General features: G+C 34.0%; 2 protein-coding genes across 2 annotated transcripts; one reads left to right on the forward strand and one right to left on the reverse strand.

The window, feature by feature from the left end:
• Window positions 1–1,377: 1,377 nt before the first annotated feature.
• LOC142178461 (uncharacterized) lies at window positions 1,378–9,714 on the forward strand. Its single transcript, XM_075248022.1, has 10 exons — window positions 1,378–1,686; window positions 2,083–2,093; window positions 2,355–2,757; window positions 3,169–3,546; window positions 7,574–7,823; window positions 7,916–8,048; window positions 8,128–8,260; window positions 8,978–9,218; window positions 9,333–9,411; window positions 9,486–9,714. Exons 1-10 carry the CDS (start codon window positions 1,378–1,380, stop codon window positions 9,712–9,714), a joined length of 2,166 nt encoding a protein of 721 aa, XP_075104123.1.
• A 1,047-nt stretch (window positions 9,715–10,761) lies between these two features.
• Window positions 10,762–13,754, reverse strand: LOC107818341 (uncharacterized). Its single transcript, XM_016644336.1, has 5 exons — window positions 13,381–13,754; window positions 12,682–12,969; window positions 12,420–12,502; window positions 12,016–12,332; window positions 10,762–11,202 (listed from the first exon to the last, which is right to left on the reverse strand). Exons 1-5 carry the CDS (start codon window positions 13,752–13,754, stop codon window positions 10,762–10,764), a joined length of 1,503 nt encoding a protein of 500 aa, XP_016499822.1.
• Between the last annotated feature and the right edge of the window lie 207 nt (window positions 13,755–13,961).

The raw sequence follows: 13,961 nt of genomic DNA on the forward strand, positions 1-13,961 counted from the left end.
ATGAAACAATGTTTGTATAAAGGCTGGCCATGTGAACTAAACAAAAAAAAAATGATGTTAGTTCAGTTTCGTATGTATGTTTAGCTATAAGTTGTAATGAAGTGAGATTTGTTTATTTTTATCTTTGTTAGAATTTGTATTGGAGTTAAGATTTCGACATTAGAAATTTTGGGAGGAGTTTTCTGTTGAAGATACTTACTTTCCAGAAATACATATATACATATATATACATATATGTACACATATATACATATATATACATATATATATATATATATATATATATATATATATATATACATACATATATATATACATACATATATATATATATATACATATGTATGTATATATATATATATATATATATATATATATATATATATATATATATATATATATATATATGTATGTATGTATGTATGTGTGTGTGTATAAGAGTTTAGTTTTCTTTCTCTTTGGTTTCATTTTCTTGTTGAGTCCTCCCAAAACTAAATCTGAAAATTGCATAGGTGAGTATATAATCTGTTTTGCCCGAATTCATCTATTTTCTTGGATTTCGTTATTGACATCAAAGTATTCATCCCCATTGATATCTTCAATTAGCATATTAAGAAAGATGGTGATTTAAATCTTGAAACATAAGTTGTTGAGTTAATATAACTTTGAATGTTGTGATAGCATGCGTATTGGTTGAATACTCCAGTTGTTGAGTAAAGACTAAAGAGTGATCTTTCGTGGATTACACAAGTAATGTGGGCCGTGGGGCAGGGCTAGACGTTTCAGTAGGCAAAGAATTCAGGCCAAAAGCTCAATTCTTTAGGCCCAATGCCAACTAAGCTAGTTGGCCCATTTCTTTCTTCTAAAGAAATAAATAAAGGAATTTTTACCTCATATAGCAAAGCTTAATACCCTATTTATTTAAAATAAATACCATTTAAATAAATTATATTCTATAGATACCTTTTATAATTTATATCAAAATTTCCAATCTTGGTTATCTCATACACTTAAGCTACTAAACACGCTATGTACCCTATTTCTCTCTCTATTATCAAATTTTTCTCTCTCATAGTTACCGTTTTTCATACAACTTCTCAATACACGTCCATCCTCTCTCTATTTTGATACAATCTATTTTCTTTCTAATTCCCATTAAACACGCTCAAAACCAGAGAATCCTCCTCACCCACACCGCTGCTTCCTCCTTCCCCAATCACTCAAATAAATTCTAATCTCTTCTAGATTTTACTCATTTGTTTCTATAATTAGTGTGGTAAGTATTTAATTTTTTTGATTTTCGCTATTTTTGTTTATTCTCAATATCTCTACTCACCAATTTTTCTCTAATCAACAGTATCCAAGCGTATTCTCACAATGTCTGAGAATACACCCCGCAAGTTGATTACTAGAGGTATACCCACTAAAATTCTCAATTTCGATGGGCCCTCTTTCTCCTTGCAAATCACTCAAGGAGAATTGGATACAGGTTTAGCCATAAATATGGCATTGGAGAAGAGAACAAAAACTCGACATGACAATTTCAAAGAAACCCAAGTCGAGAAATCATTGAAGGAAACAAGACTTCCCATTGCTGAAAAAGGGAAAAAACATATTTCTGAAGCTTCATCTGTCAAAGGGAAGGAGGTTGAAAAAAGTAAAAACTCGGATACACTGGAAGTAAAGGTAATTTTTGATGTATTCATCTGTATTTATATGTATAAACATGTTGAATTATCTGTTCAAAAAGGATATTCAATGTATTTTTGTACTTATAGAAATCAATGATACATATATGTATATGTATTCAAAATAATGATACAGATATGTATATGTATTCTTATAGTTGTATTTATAAGGATTTTCAAAGTTCCCATCACTGTTTTATTCTAATTTCAATGACTTTATTTATTTTATGCTTATGTATTATATTAGTACATATATTTATATCAATGATATCTTACTCCATTTTATTTTTACGGTATGTATTTAGTTGTATTCATATATATTCATGTCAGTTATACTATGAAATATGTTTTGTATTCAGTTGTATTTATATGTATTTATTCTTGTTAAATGCAGGGAATTACGTTGTTTGTAAAAAAATAGCCTATATTTGCACCGCATATTAGTGTATATACTAACACTGACATAGTCTCCGAGCTAAAAGAAAATCTTACTCCAGAGCAGTACAAACAAATGGGTAATACTTGTTTTGGAAATTTCCTTCAAATTAAGCGTTGTGAAGTCCAACATCAACTTTTCAGATGCTTCATGGCTCTCCAGTTAGAAGGAACTCCTAGCAATGTATTTGCAATACACGTCAATAGTACTTCTTTATCTTTCTGAAAAAGGGAGTTTGCGCTTGTCACTGGCCTCAAATGTGTTGGTAACGATGCTGATTTTGAGTTCAATGAAAAGGTTCCTAACCGGCTTATTGAGACTTACTTTGGAGGTGCCAATCTTTTCAAGAAGAAAGATTTGATGGAATGCTTTGATGACAAGAATTGGGGTCACGATAACGATGTGGATGCCTTGAAGATAACTGTGTTGTATTTCATACACACCTTCATTTTTTCATCCGAGAAGAACAGCACAACCATCCCAAGTCTAAATTTTGACTTGGTAGAGAGTGGGCGCTATTCTGAATATCCATGGGGTTTAAAAGCATTTGAAAGCCTGACAAAATCTATTAGCAAGAAGATGGATGCTCAGAAGAAGTACTACAGGATAGCTGGGATGCCCCTAGCTATGCAAGTGTGGTTTTATGAGTGTTGTTCAAAGTTGATCCCAAAATTGCACTCCGAGTTGATAACGTAGTCCCTAGAATACTCAATTGGAGAACCACCAGAAATCAGCCAAACTTTGTTTATCTGATAAACGACATGTTCAATGACAAGGCAAACATGGTAATTTACAATTTGTATCGTGGCTAGTTTACATTTTACTAATCATTAATGCTGCATACATTTGCATACAGTTATTACTGCATATAGCTGCATCCCGTTTTGATTGTCCTTTAATTGGAAAAACTCCCTACGCACCTCGCGGTGCGGAAAAAGGAGGTGTGACAATTACTGCCGCCTTCATTTGAATACAAATTACAGTTTGATTCCAGATTTGCATACATCCATTGTAGTAAGACTTTGATTGTATTTCGTTTTTCAGATTATTTACAAGGACATCTATCCAACCGATATAGAGCTTGCTGTTATTCAGATTCCTCCAGTAGGCGTTGCTGTTGAGAATAGTCCTACTCCTACTCATTCAAACAAGTCGGCAGAGGATTCGGATGACTTTTCTCCTACACCTGATCTTCCGTGTAAGAAGAAATATGTTGTAAGTGTTGGTCCATCCTCATCACCACCCCATAAAAAGCGCAAGGAACAGATTATTCATCCCTCAAATACAGAGAATCAATCCAAGATTCCTTATGTTGGTGTATCGGAAATTGCACAAAATGTTTTGCATCACAATCAGCTGGAAGATTCCAAAAATGATGAAGTATCTTCTTTGAGGAAAAACCTAAATACATTCAAAGAAAACGTGAGTTTTTTATCCACACATTACACATTACAGTTTAGTGTTTTAACATTTGTATATTTTTGGCGCACTTTTCTAATTATTTTTTTGTCTTGCTAAGGTTATTGGCGAGTTCAAGTCTCTGAGATCATTGATCAATGATAACTTTAAGATGCTTTTTGACCATGTCACGACCCCGGTTCACCCTCCGTGAACCATTATGACGGCACCTAGTATCTACGACTAGGTAAGCCTAATTTGCGGAAGAAAGTCTAAAACTTGCGGAAGTAAACAATTTAAAATAGAAATAAAGCAGTAATAGTATTTAAATGTCCCGCTCGGCATACACCATGTTTAACTCTCAATATCAAACATAAATCCAAAACCCGGAAACCCATGAATCACAAGCTAAGAGAAAAAAAAAAGAAATACTACATAGCTCTAACTCCGGAATTTCTAATAAAGGACAGAAAAGTACAGAAGGGCTAAATACTAAAGGCATGAATAGAAAGGGACTCCTTGGTCTGCAGATGCGGCAGATATACCTCGGAGTCTCAAAGCAGTCGCATTCCTCAATGATTGTAGACCTGATCAGCAGTACCTGGATCTGCACATGAAAAACATGCGCAGAAGGGGCATGAGTACACCACAGCGGTATTCAGTAAGTTCCAAGCCTAACCTCAGTTGGGTAGTGACGAGGAAGGTCAGGGCCCTACTGAGGTGAAATACAATATGAGGGTTAACAGTATGGAATAAAACAGTATAAATAAGTGCAACAACAAGAAATAACATAGAATTGACATAACAACAACAACTAGATCAAAGACAAAACAAGCCACGGAAAGAAATACAGCTCAACACAGAGATAACAACTAAGGCGCCTTCCAGGATACTGTCCTGTAGTCCTAATTACAATTGTCCAGTGGATCTCCCGGGATACCGTCTCGTAGTCCATCATATATATGTCCGAAGGATCTCCCAGGATCCCGTCCCGTAGTCCAACTATCAATGCGCGGGGATCTACCGAAATCCCGATCCGTAGTCCCAAATGTAAATATCCAGTACTGGGGGAATCTACCGGGTGCATTCCCATAGTTCCATATAACGGTGCAGGGGGATCTACCGAGAATCTAACCCGTAGTCCCAAAGTAAATGTGCAGGGGGATCTACCGGGAATCTAACCCGTAGTCCCAACGTAAACAGACAAGGGGGGAGCTACCGGAATCTCACATCCGTAGTCCCAAAATAAATACACAGCAATAGCAGGAAGATATCCAGAAATGGCAAAATTTCATATTAAGGCACCAAGTGATTCTAGCCTAGCATGTTGCATAGAATTCAAGTAAGTCAGGTTGAATCAAATAAAGCAAATTAAGTCACTTAGACATGCTTTCCTAAGCTAACACAGGCTTAATAGTGCAAGAAATAGAAACAGGAAAGGAAACATACTAGTAATTACTTAAGAAAATCAGATTTCCAACAATTAGCACAAGTACGCACTCGTCACCTTACGTACAAGGCATTTCAGTTACCAAATATATCAATCCTAAGGGGAAGGTCCTCCACACAAAGTTAGACAAGCCACTTACCTTGAACCGGCTCAAAATCAACCCAACACCACATATTTGCCACAAGTACTCGACTCCAAATGGGCCAAATCTATTCAATTCGATTGCATAATGTAAATAACACTTCAAGTAACTGATTCTACAACTAAATTCTAAGCTAATACGCGAAATTATGTAAAATGACCAAAACGGACTCGGGCCCACGTCTCGAAATCGGGTAAAATTTATATTTTCAGAATCCTCATACCCTCACGAGTCTAACCATACCAAAATTATCCAATTCCGATACCATTTGGTCCTTTAAATCATCATTTTACATTTTTGAAATATTTCACAAGTTTTCTTCCCAAATTCCATCCCAAATCAAGAATTCAATGATGGATTCATGTACTCTAGTCAATCTGAGTTAGAATCACTTACCCCGATAAATTTTTTGAAAAACATTCGAAAAATCGCCAAAATCCGAGCTCTCTAGGTCAAAATATGAAATAAAACCCAAAATCTTATATTTATAGGGCACCGCCCGGATTTTTACCTCCGCGGACCGCACAAAAATGACCGCGGTCCACACAAAACCATTGCGGTCTGCACAAGAACGACTGCGGCCGCACAGTTTTTGACAGCAGTGACATACTTTGGTATTTTGGCCATAACTTTCGCTATACATGTCCAAAGTGTGATTTCTTTACCTTTCTAGAAACTAGACACGGAGGCTACAACTTTTGTTTTTGAATCATCCCAAAATTCCATGTAGATCAAAAGATATGAGCTTCCGAAGTAGGACCAGTAAAATTTTCCACACCGCGGACCGCACTGTATTTTGTGCGGCCACATAGCCCCCACCGCGGATGCACTGGACTTTGTGCGGACCGCACTGGTGGGTTTCGAGGCCTGCAACTCTTCTGGACCTGCAACAGCTATTATTTTCGGCCTAAAATATTTCGGAACCTACCCGGAACTCACTCGAGTCCCCGGGACATCAAACCAATTGTGCAACACATCCCATGACATCGTTCTAACTTGTTCAAAACTTCGGAACGCTCGCAACAACATCAAATCACCAATTTAACATAGGATTCAAGCCTAAGAACTCTAAGAACTCTTAACTTATGCTTTTGATCAAAAAGTCTATCAAATTTCGTCCGAACGACCTGAAATTTTGCAAACACGTCACATTCAACACTACAGAGCTACTCCAATTTTCGGAATTCCATTCCGACCCTTAGATCAAATGTCACTATCGGACCGGAAACTTCAAAAATTCGACTCTCGCCATTTAAAGCCTAAATTAGCTACGGACCTCCAAAACACAATCCGATCACGCCTTTAAACTCGAACTCATCCAACGGAGCTAACGAAACCATCGGATTTCCATTCCGAGGCCGTCTTCACACTGTTCTAACTACGGTCAACTTTCCAACACTTAAGCTCTCATTTAGGGACTAAGTATTCCAAAACTCCCCGAAACTCAAAACCGAACATCTCAGCAAATCACATTAGCAGAAATAAACTTGGGGAAAGCAGTTAATAGAGGATCAAAGAGTTAATTCTTAAGACGACCGTTCGAGTCGTCACAGACCATCTTAAAGACAATCAACAAAAAGAAAGCTTACACCAAAGAAAGGAAACCACAGGGAGACGTGATGATGGTATTGAATTGCCATATGATACTAACTTGCAAGATATTCCAAAAGGTCATAGACAGACTGATACAATTATCGGGGATAATGTTGAGGTTTAACATTTTTTAACATTTTTAGCATATGTTTATATCTCCTGTTTGCTCTTATTTGGATTAATCATATATAAAATAATTTTGTACATTGTGAAATACAAGTATATACAGAATAATTCAGTATTTTTAATTATCTTAATCCTATATGCATTTGTATTTTCCTGACTTTATTTCTACATAATTATTGTGCTCTTCTCATGTTGTATCTACATGTATTCATATATATTACAACATGATATTTGTATACATTTAAGCTGTATTTTACTGTATTCAGATGTATTTTAAATGACATCATTATTCTTAAATAACTACTGTATTTTACTGTATTCAGATGTATTTTAAAAGTTCTCAGTAATTGTAACCAACAGATGTATATCGGTACTATGTATCTAATTGACTCATTAGTCTTGAATAACAATATGTATTTAAATGTATTCAGATGTATTTTAATATTACTATGTAGTTGTAAATTAAATATGTATTTAACTGAATCTGTATGATGTATTTAATGGCCTCATTAATTTTGAATAACTGGTGTATTTAACTGTATTTAGCTGTATTTTAATGTATTCGGATGTATTATTCTTGAATTTGTGTGATGTATTTAACTGATTTTTCACTTATCATATTCAGTTTCTATATTGTATTTATATGTATTTAACTGTGTTCATACAGTTAGTTACTACACTAACAATGATGCATACCTCTAACAGAATATAGTGGTTAATGCTTTTTGTGTGGAGTCAAGAGTGGAGGGAATACTACATCAGAGCTGCCGTGCAACATACCACCTACAGGCCAAGAGAGTGTATCTACAGATTTCTATGTATCTCAATTTGAGCTGGACGACAAGTTTCTTCCTACTCAAATTCCAGAAACTAGAATTGTGATACACAACAATGCAAAAAAAGGTGAATCAACCCCAGTACCATCTCATAGGAATCGACGACCAAGTAGATGGTATTCTTTGCCTTACGAGTCTAACTTCGACTCTACAGGTTAGTTTTTTATAAACTAATGATCTATTTCCCCATGGTTTTTATAATTAAAAGTCTCTATTCATGAATTTAATGAACAACAAGTACCTCAGTAAAGTTGACCCCCATTTTTGAAAAAAGACACCCCTTTGAGGATGATTCAATAACTGGGCCACATCCTACATTAATCATTCAGGAGTACGACAAATGGGTTCGTGATGGTCTTCTTGCTAGACATGAACAAAAGTGAGTTTTTCCCCTGTATGTCTATTACGTATTTATATTTTTAAAAATTGATATAATGTTTTTTATATCATACTTGTAGAAGTAATTTGGAAGAACATTACAAGAAGAATAAGTCAACACTTCAGATACCATTGGATTTTTGGGTTGATCAAGTCAATTCAAAAAATTGGTTTTACCTTCTATCGTTTGACGGTAAACTATGGGACGACAATGTAAATTTTACCCCTTCCAACTCCACTATAATTCATTTCTTTAGTATTGGTTTGTCTAATTGTATAATTCACAAATTGAGCTCACACAAATTTGTCTTACATTACTTTTATGTATTCAATTGTACTCAGATGTAACTTTTACATCTGTTGTATTTAGTTGTATTCAGATGTATTTTAACATTACTGTTGTAAATAACAAATGTATTTAACTGAATCTGTATGATGTATTTAATGACATTATTATTCTTAAATAACTGTTGTATTTTACCGTATTCAGATATATTTTTAAAAGTTCTAAGTAATTGAAACCAACAGATGTATATCAGTACTATGTATCTAATTGCCTCATTAGTCTTGAATAACAACATGCATTTAAATGTATTTAGATGTATTTTAAAATTATTTTATAATTTTAAATAACAGTTGTACTTAACTGAATCTGTATGATGTATTTAAAGGCCTCATTATTTTTGAATAACTGCTGTATTTAACTGTATTTAGTTGTATTTTAATGTAAGATGTATTATTCTTGAATCTGGAACTGAGTTTTCACTTATAATATTCAGTTTCTTTTTCTTAATTTGATTCATTGCACTAACACTATGTAATTGAATTTGTGTATACCAAATTGACGTCATATTCTACTATTTGAGAAAGAAGGGAAAGTACAACCAAACAAGCAACATCAAGTATACAACTGTTGATTGTATATTCAAGACAAGATCCGCAGAAATCTTTGACAGGTATGCTGATACAGATAGTAATGCAAATGTAGCCAAAGAAGAGGATGTGGTATGTGAGTACATAAGGGGCTATAGATTGCTAGCTAATGTACCTTGGCATACTGTTGACAATGTCTTGATACCAGTCAACTTGAAGGACAAACTACACTGGATATTGGTTGTTGTCTCATTCAAGGAGAGATGTATCAAAGTGTATGACTCGTACAGATCTGCAGGTCATGATGCCTATGTAGCTTCTGATAAATAAGCTAGCTAGGCTTGTACCTCTGTATCTATCAATCAGTGGCTTTTATAGAGACAATAAGGCATAGATTGGTCTACTTACTCAGCATATACTGATAAGTCACATACTGATCCCTTTGAAGTTGTTTTCATATCAAATCTTCCTCAACAAAAAGTTGGGAGCATGTATGTATTCAATCATCATTTTAAAACTCTAATTGTATGAATTATTTTTAATTATTTCAATCTACATTTTTTAGGGATGGTGGGGTGCATGTTGCGGCATACGCAGAGTTTCTGAGCACTCTTGGTAAGATTCCACAAACAACATTTAATTCTAATCTACTCCGTCAAAGATATGGTCCTCTCCTCTGGGACTATGCTATGCGGAAGATAGACGCTGATGCCATAAGTGTGAATGAAGCACCCTCCAAGATTACTAGGCAAATCACAGAGTCAGATTCAAAGTTACAGATAGTGTTAGAGTAGCTCTAGGTGAATGTAGTTTTGGAATGTTGTTATAGGTGAGTACTGTTTCTTAGAATATCTTTTTGACAGAAGATGATATTCAGTTAGAAAAAGCAATGTTTTAATGACTTTATCTACAGCGTTCATGTATGACAATTACAACTTTTCAATTTATGTTTTATTGTTTTGTTCATAAGTATTCATGCTTAATATATAGTTTCTACTCGTATGTATCTTACAAGATGTATTCATACGTGTTAAACAAGGTGTATAAATGTGTATTAATATCCAGTCACTTGGCTTATCAAAGTCATTGAAAGCCAGCAACTGTATGTTTCAGGTTTATTAAAGTCAACTGTAAATGTTGCTGTAAATGTACCTTGGGAACTGTAAATACTGCTAATACATTGAAATACATATGAATACAGCAACCGTATACTTCATGTTTTTACATATGTACTCAACTTGATATATTTATTTTACTTACTCAGGTTATATGTATTTATTGAATTTGTTAAATTATAACTGAGTATATAATTGTATTCCGATGTATATTTCAGAGACCAAGGCTAACACTACTAATAATGAATCATTATTCCAGTACAAATGAATACTGAAATCTCTGAATAATGAAGTTGTTATCTCGCAATTTCTGTACAAATGAATAATGTTATTTTAAATGGCATCATTATTCTTAAATAAATGTTGCATTTAACTATATTCAGATGTATTTTAATGTATTCAGATGTATTCTTCTTGAATCTGGAACTGAGTTTTCACTTATCATATTCAGTTTCTTTTTCTTAATTTGATACTTACAAATACTTACTCAGGTTATATGTATTTATTGAAATTGTTATATTATAGCCGAGTATATAGTTGTATTCTGATGTATTTTGATTAGTTATGTATATACAACACAGGTTGTATTCGAATGTATTCAACACAATACTACAACTAAATGTATCCAAAATCTATTGATGAAAGGCATTTCAAAATTTATTATTTCACAATGTCATCAGAAGTAATGACAAATCGTTGGAGCACTAATACATGTCAGAGTGTTAACTAAATCTGACGTGGTGCATTTCTACACGTTCGCTTATTATGTCCTCCGTGACCACATACGCTACATGGATGTTGATTTTTCGGTTGTAGCAATTCACTGAAAGGTTTATCGTGCTTCTTATTTGGCATTCCAGGAGGTCTTTTCCATTTGGGTGGTAATACAACTTCCTCTGCAACATGCGCTGGTATATTCCAGTCATTTCTATCCGGTAGCGGGATCACAGACACATCATATGTCATTACAACAGAATTTGGTTTGTAATAGTTAGAGAAATAATCTTCTGGCATTAGAAACTTGCTCTTCAATACAGCCCAAGCATGTGGGCATGGTAATTCATCAACTTGGAACCTCCCACAAACGCATTTTCTCTCTAACATGCAGACAGTGTAATGCCTCCCTCCATCGTTAACCGTATGTAAGTATTCAATCGATGGTACCACCTACATTTAAACATAGACCTATAAGTTTTGAGAACATACAAATGAATTTCTTTATGTATAATGCTGAATTATTCAGTTAAACTGAAATTTTTGAATACAAAAGAATACATCATATATGTAGACCGACAAATTATAAACTATAATTACGTCTTAGCGTATGAATACAATGACGTACATCAAACATCTGCTTAACTTTAGGCAGCTGAAAAGAAAATACATCTAAATACATTTAAATACATGTTGTTATTCAAGACTAATGAGGCAATTAGATACATAGTATTGATATACATTTGTTGGTTACAATTATTGAGAACTTATAAAATACATCGGAATACAGTAAAATACAGCAGTTATTTAAGAATAATAATGCTATTTAAAATAACATTATAAGGCTACTGCATGACAAAACAACTGAATACACATATCTAAAAAATTCTGTATAAGTTATTTCAGAAAACAATTAAGCTATATAAAGAAATAACTTAATATATGATACAATGACATTAAAATGAAACTTACAGTCATTCGTGTAGACATTGCCTCATTCAAAGTCAGCATCTCCTAGTATTTTTTTCCAAGCGTTGTGTATGTCTGTGTAGCTTCTTTGCGGTTACTGCAACTCCAACGTCCAAACATCTTCCTAACTTCTTCGAGGAAGTCGTATATTGGCAATTCCCTTACTGACACTAGTGCGACATTGATTGACTCAACAATATTTGATGTCATGGTCCATCCCCTGTTAATAGGTGCATACAACCTATCCCACTTTTAGTATCAAACTAACTCCAAGTATTCTTTCACCCTAATATCTACCTTCTCCATCTTCTCCATTAGACTGTCAAATTCAGCTTGTGTGTATGCTTTCGCCATCGAGAAGTATATCTCGCTCAACTTTGCATGGCTCTTTTTGAATTTGTTATATACGTTGTTCCATAAATCCCATATACAGGCAAAATGCGGTACATCTGGATACACTCTCGATATAGATTTAATTATACTCTCATTTCTATCTGAAACGATACACATGTTTTCTCTGCCACCGTATGCTATCTTGAATTGCTCAAAGAACCATATCCAAGCAGCATCGTTCTCTGAATCAATAACACCATATACTAGTGGCAATATATGACCTGTAAAGACAATTGAATACTTATTTTTAAAACATATATTTCAATCTTTAAAATATTAACAGAATTTATTATAATTCACGTACTCACCTGCACCATCCAACGAGCTTGCCGAGAAAAATGTCCCAATGTAGTAAGATTTTAGGTGACTCTCATCCACAACCACAATGGGTCTACAATGATCAAACCCCTTTATAAAGGCATACAAAGATATATACACATACATGAACTCATTTTTTGGCAATTTTACCATTCTAATGTGCGAACCTGGATATGTCATATCCATTATATATAAGTATCCTGGTAATATTTTGTATGAATCAGCCTGTTCACCTCTCAAAAAATTCATTGCCTTTTTTTAGCCCGCCACGCCAACATGTAGCTAACATCTACACCTAAATCTAATTTCACATCATTAATAATATCCTTTGGGTTGTATTTCCTCTTATGATTAGTAAGCTTAGGCCTAATCATACCACCTATAAGGCTGCTACTTTCCTGTCGCTGCTCATACACCTTGTCCTTAAGCAGACATGTATGGTTATCAATGAACTCTCTCACTTTGAATAGTTCTGATTTGTTAATGCTCGAAGCCTTAAACCTCCATTCACAATCTTCTAACATACATAATAATGCATAACTGCAAAGAATTTATCATTATACGTATGATTAGCATAAATATTTACCAAAAAATGCCCTCATATACACATGAATGCATTCTGACATCTATATATAAATTATTATACAACTGAATACAATTATAGTTATATGCATTTAAATACAACGAATACAACTTAATACAATTATAGTTATATGCATACAATTAAATACAAACAGTAAACAAAATTGGAAAATAATTAGATCCACTGTAATGTAATTATACCAGTAAAATTCATATGAATACATATCTTTAAAGACCATAAACAAACAGACTTTAAACACATCAGTGAAGATCAAGTGAAAATCCACAAATACGCATAAATATATCAACGTATAACTTACAACTCTAACCAATAATACAATATACAAAAAAAATTAAATATACTCAAACCTGGCAGCATTAGACCTATCAACCCGGAATTGAAACCTTTGACATATAGCATAATTCTCCATCACCTCTTTCAATGTAGCCTTATCCTTATATACTTGTCCAACCATAACCTCCCTTTGATTAGTTATTGAAATTATCAAATTCTTGTCCAGTTCGAACACCCCAATTGCTTGTCCTGAACTGACAAATTCTAGAGCAAGTGTATCATCTGTATCGGAATCATACCTTTGAACTGATTCGTCTATTTGCACAATGTCGCCTTGATTTAAACTACCTCCGAATATAAGTTCTTTTTCAATAGTTGTTATGCACAAAGGATACATCCTGAATTCTCTGTTCTCTTTCTTCAACTCTACATGCACCCTGTAACCCATATCATTGTGTATTTTCATTGGCGTGCAATTTCCTTCTACTTTGTATTGAATTTTAATGGACTTTGAGCTCAAATCTATGCCCAGTTGATTAGAGATTTACACAACCAAGTCATTATACGATGCATACTCCTTTATCAGTATTCCCTCAATTGAATAATCGACATAATTGCTCTCAATGTTCCACTTGCCAAAATGACGCAATAACAC

Source organism: Nicotiana tabacum, chromosome 3, assembly GCF_000715075.1.
Source record: "Nicotiana tabacum cultivar K326 chromosome 3, ASM71507v2, whole genome shotgun sequence".
NCBI lineage: Eukaryota > Viridiplantae > Streptophyta > Magnoliopsida > Solanales > Solanaceae > Nicotiana > Nicotiana tabacum.

Coding starts and splice junctions, on each gene's coding strand:
- LOC142178461 (XM_075248022.1), top strand. CDS start 1,378: ATGTCTGAGAATACACCCCGCAAGTTGATTACTAGAGGTATACCCACT. Junction 3,547..7,573: donor TAAATACATTCAAAGAAAAC/GTGAGTTTTTTA, acceptor TGTGGAGTCAAG/AGTGGAGGGAATACTACATC. Junction 9,219..9,332: donor TGACTCGTACAGATCTGCAG/GTCATGATGCCT, acceptor CTACTTACTCAG/CATATACTGATAAGTCACAT.
- LOC107818341 (XM_016644336.1), bottom strand. CDS start 13,754: ATGGGTTACAGGGTGCATGTAGAGTTGAAGAAAGAGAACAGAGAATTC. Junction 12,970..13,380: donor GATAGGTCTAATGCTGCCAG/GTTTGAGTATAT, acceptor AATTCTTTGCAG/TTATGCATTATTATGTATGT. Junction 12,333..12,419: donor AAGCTCGTTGGATGGTGCAG/GTGAGTACGTGA, acceptor TTGTCTTTACAG/GTCATATATTGCCACTAGTA.